The sequence below is a fragment of the Drosophila kikkawai genome, chromosome 2R, assembly GCF_030179895.1.
Source record: "Drosophila kikkawai strain 14028-0561.14 chromosome 2R, DkikHiC1v2, whole genome shotgun sequence".
Classification (NCBI taxonomy): Eukaryota; Metazoa; Arthropoda; class Insecta; order Diptera; family Drosophilidae; genus Drosophila; species Drosophila kikkawai.
This window is the reverse complement of record NC_091729.1, coordinates 6,522,934-6,535,801: the sequence shown is the minus strand read 5'-3', so window position 1 is coordinate 6,535,801 and position 12,868 is coordinate 6,522,934. Positions and strand designations below refer to the sequence as shown.

The following is a 12,868-nucleotide window of genomic DNA, read 5'->3' as shown; positions in this document are numbered from 1 at the left end:
TTTTTGCACATATTGCGCTGGACAAAAGTGTGAAACTCAAGTAACACCTATGTATGCATCAGTGTGCTCGCAGCGAGATATCGGGTATGCCTTGTGGGCTCAATAAAAACTATTACGTAATAATAAAAACAGAATGCGATCATGCTGTCCCATTATTACACACATCTATCTGATTTGCAAAATCGCACTCTTTTATCAAAATGAAGTAACATAGTATACGTTCTGTATGGTAAGAAACATGTTTATGTGAATACTACTTAACAATTAAAATGTTTTCTCACAGAGAAGAGTACTCGACTGTAGCTTTCTTACTTGTTTGAGGGGGTTTGGGCTTTAACACTTGGGCCTTTCGAATTATCTACGATGATGTCAGCAATTAGGCAATTACGCTTAATTGTCCCATCGTCAATTAGACTTGTACACAAAACAATACTTCTTCAATTCACACGCACACGTTTGTACATATGCAGCTATAATTAGTCAAGAAGTATAGGTCGGAATACATTTTTTCGAAATGTTAAGTGGCTACGAACTTTCACTGACCGAATGGCCTAACGGGCCTTGCAGGGTATTATACTTTCAGGGGAGGCATTACCGTTGATCAACAAAAACATCAACTGCCGAGTCGATTTAGTCATGGTCGTCCTAACGATACATTGAAAACTTGTTCCTCAGTTTTCATTTTATAAAAGATACTTGGAGATAGTCTTATTTTATTATTAATATGGATGATTATGTTATTTATTTGCCATAGAAAATATTGGTCAATTTATTTGAGTACTCCGAAAAATCAGCCAAACTTCGATATTTTTATTTATTATACAATTGACAAAGAGTTCTTATTGATTTCAAATTAAATAAAACTTATTAAAGTAGGATCGCCTAGGGTATACAAATCTCGCATGGCAAGCAATTTTTGAAGGTTCAGTGACCGTCGCAAAGGTTCGCTTGGCGCGTTGCCAGTAGAAAGCGAGGGCCTTACCAAATAAACGCTACAAATATTCAATTAAAATAAAATTCTTTAACCAATTCACTGTTGCTGAGTCATTTTATGCAGATCTCTTGTGTGGGCTTCAATTAAATATGATAATTCATGTTAAGTATCTACATATGTACATGCATATCTACTGTACTCGATATTCCCATGTGCCATCGCCTACATTTGTTTCCTCAGACGAAAATCGCGAACTGACGTGCTAACACTTTTGCGGGGGATTTTGGTTCAATATCCCAATAATAGACATTTAAAAAATATATATATAAACAATAATGGAGCAATTTGGCAAATTTTTAAGAAAAGTATCTACATATAGCTTTAAAAAATAAGGGAAGCTAATTGTGGTACGCCGAAGCTTGTATAATCTTGCAGATTTTATATTATTTCAAGTTTACAGATACTGTTGTACACTCACAACTTTACATTTTTCTTTACATCTGCCGACATTTTCTATGCTAACTATATAATACTGTCATCCGATTTTCAAAAATGTAAACAGAAATTCTGAAATAATAAAAAATGGCCATGCCTCAAGGTTGAAAATATGTTGAAAAACAGCTATAATATATAATAATTAATTAATTATAATTTTTTTCTTAATATTTTTCGATCCGGCCCGTTTCGACCTATATACCAGTGAGAGAAGTCATACGACTGTCTACATAGATTCATTCAGATAGCTCCTAAGCTCAGGGCGACAGTCCCTTCTCTATTAACCAAAAATCATAAAATTATGTTTGTTATAATCAGTAAAACATGTCTTGATTTTTGTTATTAAAATTTTAATTTTTCATTGTTTTACAAACAATCTTACGCTTATATGTGAACACTAATATTAAATATATTTGGTCTTCTCTCGTGACAAAAATCACAAAGTCAGGTAGCGCAGGGCCTTGTCCAGAAAGCGCTCTTCCGGGGACCCCTGCAAACAGGCAATGCCGCGCCGAGATTTGCTGAAGAGCCTTCCATACTGGCGACTGATGGTGTCGCTGAGTGGGCGATCGTAGCATTTGGCCTTCTCGTGACGTTCATCTAGCGGAGCCTTGGCAAACTCCCTCTTTAAAACCACGCTGATTATACGGGATCTGGTGGAGCGGTGCTTTGGCTGCGTGATCACCTGAGAACGCGGTCGCAGGGGCGGCGGCGAATTGATGTCGCAGACCCCCGACTCGGCGGAGTCGGAATCTAGGCTCGAAATGCCTCCACAGCTGCAGTAAGTGACGCTGCTGCGCGGTGACTGGGAGGCACTACTGTAGGCTTCGTCGTCGCAGGTGTAGTACTCTGGCATACCAGAAATCGTATGTGCAGGCGGAGCACTAGAAACCGCGTACGGAATGCACTTGGCCTCCAAGTACATCACTGGCTCGTCGACGGCTTCTTCGGCACTGGGCGTTGGGCTTGTGCATCGCTCATCCTCCAGCTCGGCCATTCGCTCCTTTTGGATCTTCTGCTCTCGCCGACGTTGGCGGCGCTCGTGCCGTTCTTTCTCCAGTTTGGAGATGGTCTCCAAGCTATCGACGAACAGGTTTAGGTCACATCGCCCGAAGTGGGATGCGTCCAAAGTATAGGTGGTAGCCATTTTCGCAGGAGAAATTTCGCCAAGGTTCAAAAACTGGGTGCACGTGAATGTGGACATATCTGTGTGAATCTTGTGATGGAGTGCTGAGCTGCAGAGACAATCTTGCTTCTGGGCGTGTTGCTTGGCAACTGATGCTGGTACCTTGCCCACACACCGCTTTTTATACACAACAGGTAGTAAATCTTCGCATTTTTAATGACCGCGTCGCACTCCCAGGCTTACCTAGAACTAAAACCCTTATTCAGGTAGCTCATAAACATTTGACAAAATGTCGGCTCCATGATTGGTTTTTAATGTACGTATTTCCCTAATCCACCCTTTTTAATTTGACCTGCCGTACAACCATTCCTGTCGATCCACCTTGGGTAATCCCTGACATAAGCCACCGTTGTAAAATTCACGACTGCAAATTACCTTCGCGACCTGTACCTAGGGTGTACTTGACACCTGGTCATATATACATACACATACATGTTTCAGACTCTTTATGTTCAAAACCCATAAATAATTTTTACTTCAATATTTGCCGCCAGAAAAAGTGCTGAGCAAATTTAATATAATAGCTGTAATTGGAACTTAAATTCAAATTGTAGCTTATCGAACTTGACTTCTTAATAAGTATGAATTCCAAATATTGGGAACTTTAAATAATAATTGCTTAGAATGTATTAAGTCAATGCCTGCTGGATACCCGGTAGAAAAAACCTTTTGAGCTTAATATATCAACAATGTCATATAGTTTTCGCTTGTGTGATATTGGCAAAGCCATGAGTATACACTTTTCGGCTGTCAAAAGCTAGATTTATTTTGGGTTTCATTCTAATTTTTGATGTTTTTGTAAAATACTTTAACAAACTGGAAGAAGACGTAAATATATGTTACCTAAACAGTAAAATGAAACAGTTCCTTTCCACAAATACAAATGCATTCCATTGTTTGGGTAAGGAAATGGTGTTAAAAATGGTGATCTATAAATATAATATTTTTTATTAAAAATCACAATATAACACACATAAAGCACTAAGAATGGAAGGCATGGGCATAGTCAATCCGTTTATGTAAAGTACTGTTATTTTTCCCCCTAGTGGACAACGTCCTAGTGACCTGAATATAAGCCCGAGTTCATCCATCTGACTAACTAACCCTCATTGATTAACCGACGGATTCCTCCTCATGCATTGCGCTTTTATCTTGGCTGAAACTGGACCGAACGCCAGACACTCTGTCGTCTGCCTGTTGCTGGTGCTTCCGTTTTGTTTACACCGACACTACGGGACGGCAAAGGGTGTAGAGACCGGGTTACACAGGGTGTGCTGTTCGTCCATCTCCTGAAGTCTGCAGAGGTCCCATAAAGCTGCCGTCGGAAAGCTCTCGTTTTGGGGTAGCACTTGACATGCGCCAAAGCTGCCATAATAATCGAATCGCAGCACATTGCACTGGCCATGTCGTAGGTAGGCCAGTATCTACAACAAGCCGAAACGCGACACATACTCCTTCGGCTGCCGGAAATGGCAAATGACGCATAGTGTTTGCTGCCCGCGCCGCCATAGGGTGTGTGCGTGTGTACGCGTACTCGGTACGTTAGTGTGGTTGTTGCATGTCGCGTACAATGTTTGAGCAAGTAAGAGCAACATTTGATTTGTTAATTTCAGCTAAGATGTGAACGGAAGTGTCGAGTCGGAGAAGCCCTAGAAAAGCCTATACCAAACTCTTCTGCCGTTGGCAATCAAATTTAACTGTGTCGTACGTGTGCTTTGCCATGTGTCCATGTGGTGGTGGGTTAGGCGTGCGTTTGCCACTTTTTCGCCAAATTTGTGTTTCTAAGGTTGTAGCCCACTTTTCTGGGTCTGGGGGTGGGAGAATGTTAATATAAATATAAGCATATAAAAATAACTTTAAAGACCGACCTATTTTCATCGATTATGTATTCCATACCAATGGGCCGCATTTTTTGCTTTTGGGTGTGACTGCCTAGCCTAGTCCGTAGTTGACTCCATCGTCTGCCCGGTTGCTCCTTTCTCTTCCGTTCTCTATGGTATATGGGTGCTCTACTTGTTCCCGAGTCCGTAAATCAGGGCATGCACAGTTGATTTGTTGTTCTTTCTGATTAGACTCACTAAGATCAGACACTGTTTAAACAAGTCATTTGTTGAGCATTTTCAGCGAGCTCAGTGTTGTATCGTATACTGTAGAAGGCAGTAAGTTGTAACTGAATTCATTAAACAGCACTTCCAATAACTTAGTTATACAATTTTGCGTTTCGTAGGCTTTTTGCCGCAGTGCTCCCTAATTTTGTAGGCAATTAGTAAAATCGAGCTAAAAGTGCTTCGACAAGTGTCTAGATAAAATCGTTTTAGGCTTTCTCAAACAAAACGTCAAACATGAAAAACAACTGCTTTAGCTAATTACGTTTTATACGTTTTTTTGTTTTATTTGGCCTTTGAAATTCTTGTCCAGTTATTTAAATATCACATTCTTGCCTTCAAAATAATGCTATTTAGATAAAATGCTGCCCCGCAATGGAGTAAGTTAGAATGATGTTGACGTAAAATCAGAAGTCAACTTTTGTTGCCAATGATTTCCGCTTCTCTACAGTCGCATCAGTAGCAACAGAAAGCGCAATAGAGGCTGTAGCGAAATTGTTGTCTCACGTTCACTCTTCCTTATCGGAACCTTTGGGTCCATCAACTCAGGTGCTAAAGTGCCCAACCCATTTTGTGTACCAATGTTAAATCCTAGCACGCTGCCCCCCGCGGCCAATTAATTGATAGTTCTGAAAAAATGTCTTGTTCTGTATACTTACATTAAGTGTTACATAAAGTTCTAAAACAGATATCGAAATATTCTAATGCAATGTTGCTTTCTAACATCATTCCGAGAATTCAAAGACTCTAAAATAAACGTAACAGGAAATATGTGATTACCAATAGCGATACCGTGCGCGATGTCCCGTGCAAATCAACCTAACTCATAACTATTTTTATTTTTATTTTTTCTGTAATCTCAGGCAACAAATATAAGATCTCTAACTCCCAAATTTGGTGCCGACATTCCTATCTTCTGCGCTCAAATTAAGTTTAATACCCTTGGTATTATGTTTTAATCAGAAGCTTGCAAGTCAGTGAAAGATAGTCTGGACTCTTGTCAAAGGCTGAGTCGATCTATCCATATTTCTCTGTCCGTCCGTATAAATCAACAGATCTCATAGGCTATGAGAGCTAGACTTAACAATATTTTTTGACAGCATGATCGGATGATAATCAGGGAAGTTGATACACAATAAGGTTTCTGCTATTCCTTTTGCAGTTGAACTAAACCTTGCCGCGGACTAGGGACTCAAACAATGGTTTTCACCTGTTGCAATCAAAAATAAAACGATTTTATGACAAAAAATCGTACTCTTTGAGGTCTTTTTGAATGGACATTTCCAGAAGTTTTTTCTTTTCCAGGTAGTGTCTAAGATTTGATTTTTATTATTTTAGAACTTCTGTTTAAATTAAAACAAATCGACCGACTCAATCATGTAGCGTATTTAGGTGCTCAGAACCTTATATAAAATTAGTTTATACAATATTATAACAATATTTTAAATGCTAGTAAAATCAGACTAATATGTCATATCAAACAAAAATACCTCCGGCGAGGTGAGGTAAAAGTGACAATGGCACCTTTAACTTCAAAAGTTTCTGATATAACATTTTGTAACGATTAATTTATTAATTGAATTATTATCATTAACAAAGAATAAATGGCCTAGGATATACCTAGTTTATTTTCCGCATGCTGAAAAAGGCTTTAGTTCAAGGCCAAATATTTTGCAGCTTAGTGCTTAGAGTTTTATGTCTTTCCATTTGACTGAAATCGATTGATTCTAAATGATCCAATTGCAGACTGTCAGGGTAAACAAGCTGCGGCATCCTGAAGATAGCTTTTCCTTACTCGTTATTATTAAAGAATTAGGATTTTAGCTTTATAAAAAATACGGACGATTAGAAAATCGACCGATAAACATATAAATATCTATAATTATTATTTTTCATCTTTACCTTCACATATAGTTCACATATTTAGTAATAATTTAAATCTGAGCAACCGTAAAATCCTGTTTTAAATATAGCATTTTTATTTCATAAACATCATAGAACATTAATACGAACTTCAGCTTGGCGAAATTATATGATTTTTTTCCTTGACTTAAATTAAATTATTGAAAATAATATAAAATATTTAATACTAAAATATTGTTAAGTAATAAATTCACTTCACGAAATTGTTAATTTCCCTCCTATTTTTTCGAAACAGCCTCCAGAGAACGAGCTGCAGAAGCTTCATGATCAGAATCCTGCTGCTTTAAGCGAGCACCAGTTGCGTGTCCAGGCATCGCTCCAAAGGCTCAATATCCCCGACTGGTTCCGACATTATAATCAGGGCTCCGGACATGTTCCAGCAGATGGATGCACTACCGCTGGCGGCTATCGGCCGGGCAACTTCACCCGAAAGCGCACACAGGAGTCGGGACGCTGGCAGGGGCTCAACTCGAAGACGACGTCGCTCAGCTCGCTGGGATCACATCGCTCTGACCGGAGCCCCTTGCTCCTGAGTCCCTCAGCGCATAGTCACCACGGCGGGCAGAGTGGGTCGGCGGCGGTTCACGGGTCGGTGCACGCACAGACCAGCGCGGGATCTACTCGCTGGTCCACATCACAATTAAACTCAACCCAGACGTCGCCCAGCGTCTCGCAGCGTAGCAGTTTTGCTCGAGGCGCACCCATTAACAGCAGCTTTATGTCGGTAGCAAGTAGCTCCGGAGTGCTGCGCAACTCCTACCGGCAGCCTTACCTCGGCTGGCGCAGCACTGAGAAGCTGTCGCAGCGGACGCCCCATGAACGGTGAGTTGACGCCTACATACATAAGAGTTTTGATATGAAATGGCATGGTTACCATATATACACTCCCGCCCACAATTGTACATCCCGAAAAATGTACTTTCTACCCTCGTAGGAAAATCGGGAAGCATATTACAACAAAATCAAGAGTGCAAAATGTAAGCCTAAACAATTCTGCTGGAAATCTGTAGAATGCGACTCCCAATTTCTTTACTCAATACTACGCTTCCATAAGAGCTTTGGGATCACTCCTAGGTACTAGACTTCTGCATGAATGCATCCAAAACGACAAATGAATCACTTATTCTAGAAACGGGAACACACTTTTTACTGCACAGTATACTTGGATGTGAGTGAGTAGGGTAGTATTCTCTGTTTTGACAGACAGTGTTCTCACTCATTCCATAGTTGTACAGCTGTTTATGAGTACAGCAAAAATGGTGTGCAGTAGTCAGGCACTGTACAGTGTTTTGGTGTGCAGTTGACTTATTGTACAGTGAGTGAAACTTCATGACTGGTACATGCACACATATAGAGTTCTCGTGTGTACTATGTATTTCTTATAAACAATTTTATTTTATTAAAGCATTTACATTTAAATTATTAATATTCGAATGGAGAAACATTATTTTATGTACCATGTCTTCAGTGGTGGCAATTTTTGAACGTTTTTCGCAAATTAAATTTTTGGCAACAGAAAATGCCCTTTCCGATGCTGCACTGCTCGCGGGAGCTGATAGTAACTTGCAACTAACTTTATACAGTAGAGGAAAACGGTCTTTATTAATTGACCACCACTGCAGAACATCAAAATCTTCACTATACGCTTTATTTATATTTTTATATGTTTGAAGTTCGTTCTCAATATATTATTGAAGAATACTGAACTCATCTGCACAGTTGTACACATACAACTAACAAGCTGTACAACTAAAAAGCTGTACAGCAAATATAGTACTCACTCCCGAAGGGTACAACCATATACTGCACTCACGTAAAGTGGGCACACTAAAAGTGTTGTGCTATCTACTTCTGGCCTATAGAGTATACTGTACAGAAAGGATTGGGTGCAGTATTTTAAGAACTCTACACTACTGTACAGATCTGTTATGCTACAAATGAGTACACTCATGCAGAAGTCTACTAGGTACTTACTCAGCTCTCCCAGCTGTATTATTAACTTGGGATCTTTGACCTCCCTGTGAATAGCATTAGTTCTATTTTGGTTGGGTTAATCCCTAATCCACAGGATTTTGCCCAATTATTTAATCGTTCCAAAGCTCCCGACATTACGTTACTTATGGTGGCCGGGAAAGGACCTGACACTAGTACAGCTACATCGGGACTTGCTGTTTCGGTTGATCGACCTTTACGGTATGCGTGTTGGGCATCCGATAGGTGATAACCCTCTGCCCCTCTTAGTTTGCTTTCCTTTGCTGCCTGTAGCCTTGCCGGGGCTTTTATACTTGTCAAAGGAGTCTATCGTCCACTGTATCTTTCAATGATGATGGTGCCTCCTATTGACTCTTGTGCCTACTCATTTATCGATCACTTATAGAACACTCCTTAACTCCACCACTTATAGATCACTCCTTAACTCCACCACTTATAGATCACTCCTTAACTCCACCATTGTGGAAACTGCTTCTTTGAGAATGATATCTTGAGGTCCTCGACTTCTTTGTCGATTGCCCTTGCTCAGGCTTCTACCTTTATATTTGCTGAATTTGCTCCAGTTTGTTTTCCGTGGATTACGTCTAGGTACCGTTTTAATGATCGATGCTTATAGCTATATATCTGAATGCTAAGATAACACCTCCTTCCACCCTTGAAAGACCTCCGTGCTCGGAAATACAAAGGTTGGTATCAGAGATCGGGTCCGATCGAATCATCTTGATCCAAATGCAAACAATTTCACTCAATTCATCTGGCTTCACAATTTCACTTAAAATGCTCTAAACTAAGCTTCGTCTTTGTGTTGGCCAGCCACTATTTAAGTGTCAATTTTTATTTCTTCAAAAATGGTTTAATGTTAATCCATTGCCAAAAATTTCGAACGACGCGTGTCAGACAACTGATTAGAAGTATAATCGAGAAATGATCGATCATGCTCAAGTAGCGAGCGATCGCTACGATCAGACATTCTCAATACTAGCATGTGCCCAACGATCAATCTAATCAGCTGATCTGAACGCCGGATTGTTATGGGCCATGGATTTTGCGCTTGACGACATTTGGTAACCAGATGCGAGCTCTGGGTCTCCTCGGAATCTCTCAGGCGTGCACCAACCTTAACCTAAGGCCAGCCCTATCTTAGCAACCCATTCTTCCAAGAAGCGCATCGAAAATTCGTCGTTGCACCTAATTATCCGGTGCCCCCTGACCATGTCCGAAGAGTCGAAGGAGGGGATAGGACCAGGCAACCAACCTGGCACCAAGTCGGCCAACTTGTCCTCTATCTCCTCCCACTTCTCTGTTAGCAGGAGCCCGTCGTGATTGAGCTCATGCACCAGCGCCATAGTCAGACTATCTCTGGCCACCTCACTAAACTTTTTCGCCTCTTCGACGAATGATGTCTCTCTGCCCTTTCCTTGGACGTCCGTAGCCCTCTTTGGTGCGCTCTTACTTACGCTCTGTGAGCGATCACGCTTCACCTTCGGGGGCGGGAATGCCTCTGGGTGTGCCTTCGCGTATGCTTTAAATTCCGTGATCTCCGCAAGAAATTTGGCTTTGTCGGCAGCGTCTCTGGGGTCAACTTTACCCTCAGCTTCATTCCTAGCTGTCTTGCTAAGTATAAAGCTCTGTTGGGCGTAGCGCTTTCTCTTGATAATAGCGCTCTATTTTATGATAGCGAGTCTATTGTGCGGCTGTTAAAAGAAAATTTGGTGGTGCCCAACTGAGACATACCTGCATCAACTTTGACTTGTGGAGGGCTGGTACTAGCCTCCCCCTCGGATCTCGACTGAGCTGTGGAATTGGAATATTGGCATCAGCAGTTCACCCTCGTAAATCTCCGACGTCGACAGAGATGCTAAACCTAAGCAGGCATTAGCAGTTTCTCCACGTCCATCTCTGACTTATTACAAAGTTTTACCTCCCCCACGAGGTCCGAAGCACGGCGTTTTATATTCATTTGCATTCATTATCGGCCTGGCGAGCGGAGCGGGGCAGATGGGTTGTGGGGCGTTAAAAAGGTCGACGACCCAGGGTTTCCCGGCCCCGGGAAGGCTCTCTCCTAACACAGCTGGATTTGCCTGCTTACCTGCTTCCAGCCTCCCTCGCTTTTGAGAGTATACAAAAGATAAGGCAGACATCTCTTATATCTCCTATGTAGCCTATCGGCTGACGGCTTTATTAATATATACATACATATATGTGGGATTGGTCCCACTATTTTATAGTAGTATAAAGTGAATCAATCATTTACACGTATTTTAATAGGTCTTGATCGCGTCGTAATTTTCTGTTAATCGTTTAATCTTCTTTTTGGCCGTCTTAAGCTCACGCGTCTTTCCGTCTTCGTCTCTCGTTGCGAACTCTATGTTTTTCGTTCGCGCCTTCCCTTCTTCTGCAATGTAGTGGGTTAGATGGACCAAAGATGCCAGAGTTTTAGTTACTTAATTTAATCAAAAGATTGCAATGCAGTGAAGGAGACATTTCTGACTCTTTAAGGAATATTTATTTTCGATCAGCATCAACATCCGAGACTATCTCTCCGTCTGTCCGTTTGTCTGTCCGTTTCTACGCAAACTAGTCCCTCCGTTTTAAATCTGAATGAAACTTTGCAGTTAGTTTTCTACCTATCTCTCACTAGTATATAGGTCGGAACGGCCGGAACATATAACTGCTATAGAAACGATCAGAAAATTTTAGAACAAAATTATAGTTTCGCTGTTTTCTTGATATTTTCATCTACTTTGAGATTTGGCCATTTTGAATTATTTCAAAATTTCGGGTTTATTTTTATGAAAATCGGAATGATCAGTAGATGTAGGGTAAAACGTAAAGATGTTAATATAAAACTGTAACTGTAAAGCTGTAAGCATAATATGTATATTATTTACTTTGATTGGTTCAGAGCCTATATTTATTATTTAAATATTATATTAGATATTGCTAATCCAAAATATAGCTATTTTGAACGATTAAAATTAAATTGTTTGATATTTTAAGCTAACAACTATCAAATAGTTGACATAGAAACGATCGAAATAAAACCACAAGACATTGTAGAAGATTGCGCTAACTTAGATTTTTACCTTCTTTCAGACTGGCGAACTCTCTGTTGGCACAACGCACTACCCCGTCCCCCACATCGACGCCCAACGGCCCGCGAACCCAACGTCCCGAGGCGCCGGATATTCAGAGTTCAATAAAGGAGGTGACCTCCGCCATTGTGCATTTTGTGAACGACCAGCAACAACAGCAAACACAGCATCAGAACAGCCGTTCAGTCAGTCCAAATTCGAGGTAGGCAACGGCTTTCAGCGCGTTGCATAAAGCCGAATAAAATAGACATATACCTAGCTTTGTTCATGTTGCTGTCGTCCGATCCCCTACCTTAAGCTCCTCCCTACACATCCGTGTGCAGTGGTTGTCTTAGAACCTCTCCGCCCATAGGAATACATTTCCCTTTTAGATGCGATGATTCATTTTACCTTTCTTCTTTGACAAATACACACCTCGCAGCTATCTTTAAAATGCACCGTTATCAGCACCAGAAAATTATCAAACCAAAACAAGATCACAAGCTTTTCCAAAGGTAAGACACCCACAAGTTGGGTTGCTCGTCTACAACACTTTCCATGTGGCTAACATCGATTACTAACATAGTATGGTACTATCCTAATTGGCCGTACAAATATCTTAGGTATAAGGGTTCTGTGCTTTCTCAAAAACAAAAAAAACAAAACAAACATGTGGCTTTTATTCGTTTAAAAGGCGTATTACAACAGACACATATTTCGGTGGGTTCTGTCAACGTAACATGATTTCCCAGATCGATTACATTCATATCATTGGAGCCTGAACGGCTTAAATTAAACCTAAACAAGAAAGGAAGCTTACTTCTGCACGGCCTTGAAAAATCTACACTTAATTGTGTGACTTTTTCGAAATAGATTGATCTGAAATGATGCAATTTTAAACCACGAATATAGCTCCCTATCCTGCTTTGTTTTGCCGTCAGATGACCATTACCACCAACAAGACTGAAAATCTGCCTTAAGTGGCTCAAAATACGGTAGCTGAGAATTTAAATCTCATTAAAAATATTAGCCGGGAGCTGCTTTAAATTCACCAATTTAAAAATTAAATAAATTGTCGTCTTCGAAATAGTACAATTATTATTCCCTATTCGACTAAGGGCACACTGGCCAAGTGCCAGTTAGCTAAGAATGCATCCGA

The 12,868-nt window shown here is 40.6% G+C and overlaps 2 protein-coding genes across 10 annotated transcripts in view; one reads left to right on the top strand and one right to left on the bottom strand.

Annotated features, from left to right (window-relative positions):
- Positions 1-12,868, top strand: part of LOC108084782 (serine-rich adhesin for platelets) — a 53,658-nt gene that overhangs the window by 29,268 nt on the left and 11,522 nt on the right. For 4 of the 9 annotated variants that reach the window (XM_041777079.2, XM_041777081.2, XM_070284492.1 and 1 more), the window contains exons 5-6: positions 6,879-7,465; positions 11,732-11,932. In XM_041777079.2, coding sequence (XP_041633013.1) covers positions 6,879-7,465; positions 11,732-11,932 — 788 coding nt within the window. Of the gene's footprint in view, positions 1-3,363; positions 3,517-4,958; positions 5,101-6,436; positions 6,476-6,878; positions 7,466-11,731; positions 11,933-12,151; positions 12,225-12,868 lie in introns of those variants that run through there. The other 5 variants (XR_005991123.2, XM_070284494.1, XM_017181109.3 and 2 more) reach the window with 5 other exon arrangements.
- dunk (disrupted underground network) lies at positions 1,730-2,722 on the bottom strand. Its single transcript, XM_017181110.3, has one exon. It carries the CDS (start codon positions 2,631-2,633, stop codon positions 1,866-1,868), a length of 768 nt encoding a protein of 255 aa, XP_017036599.1. The 5' UTR covers positions 2,634-2,722; the 3' UTR covers positions 1,730-1,865.

What these genes read in the sequence shown, in the direction of transcription:
- dunk (XM_017181110.3), bottom strand. Translation starts at nt 2,633, where the DNA reads ATGTCCACATTCACGTGCACCCAGTTTTTGAACCTTGGCGAAATTTCT.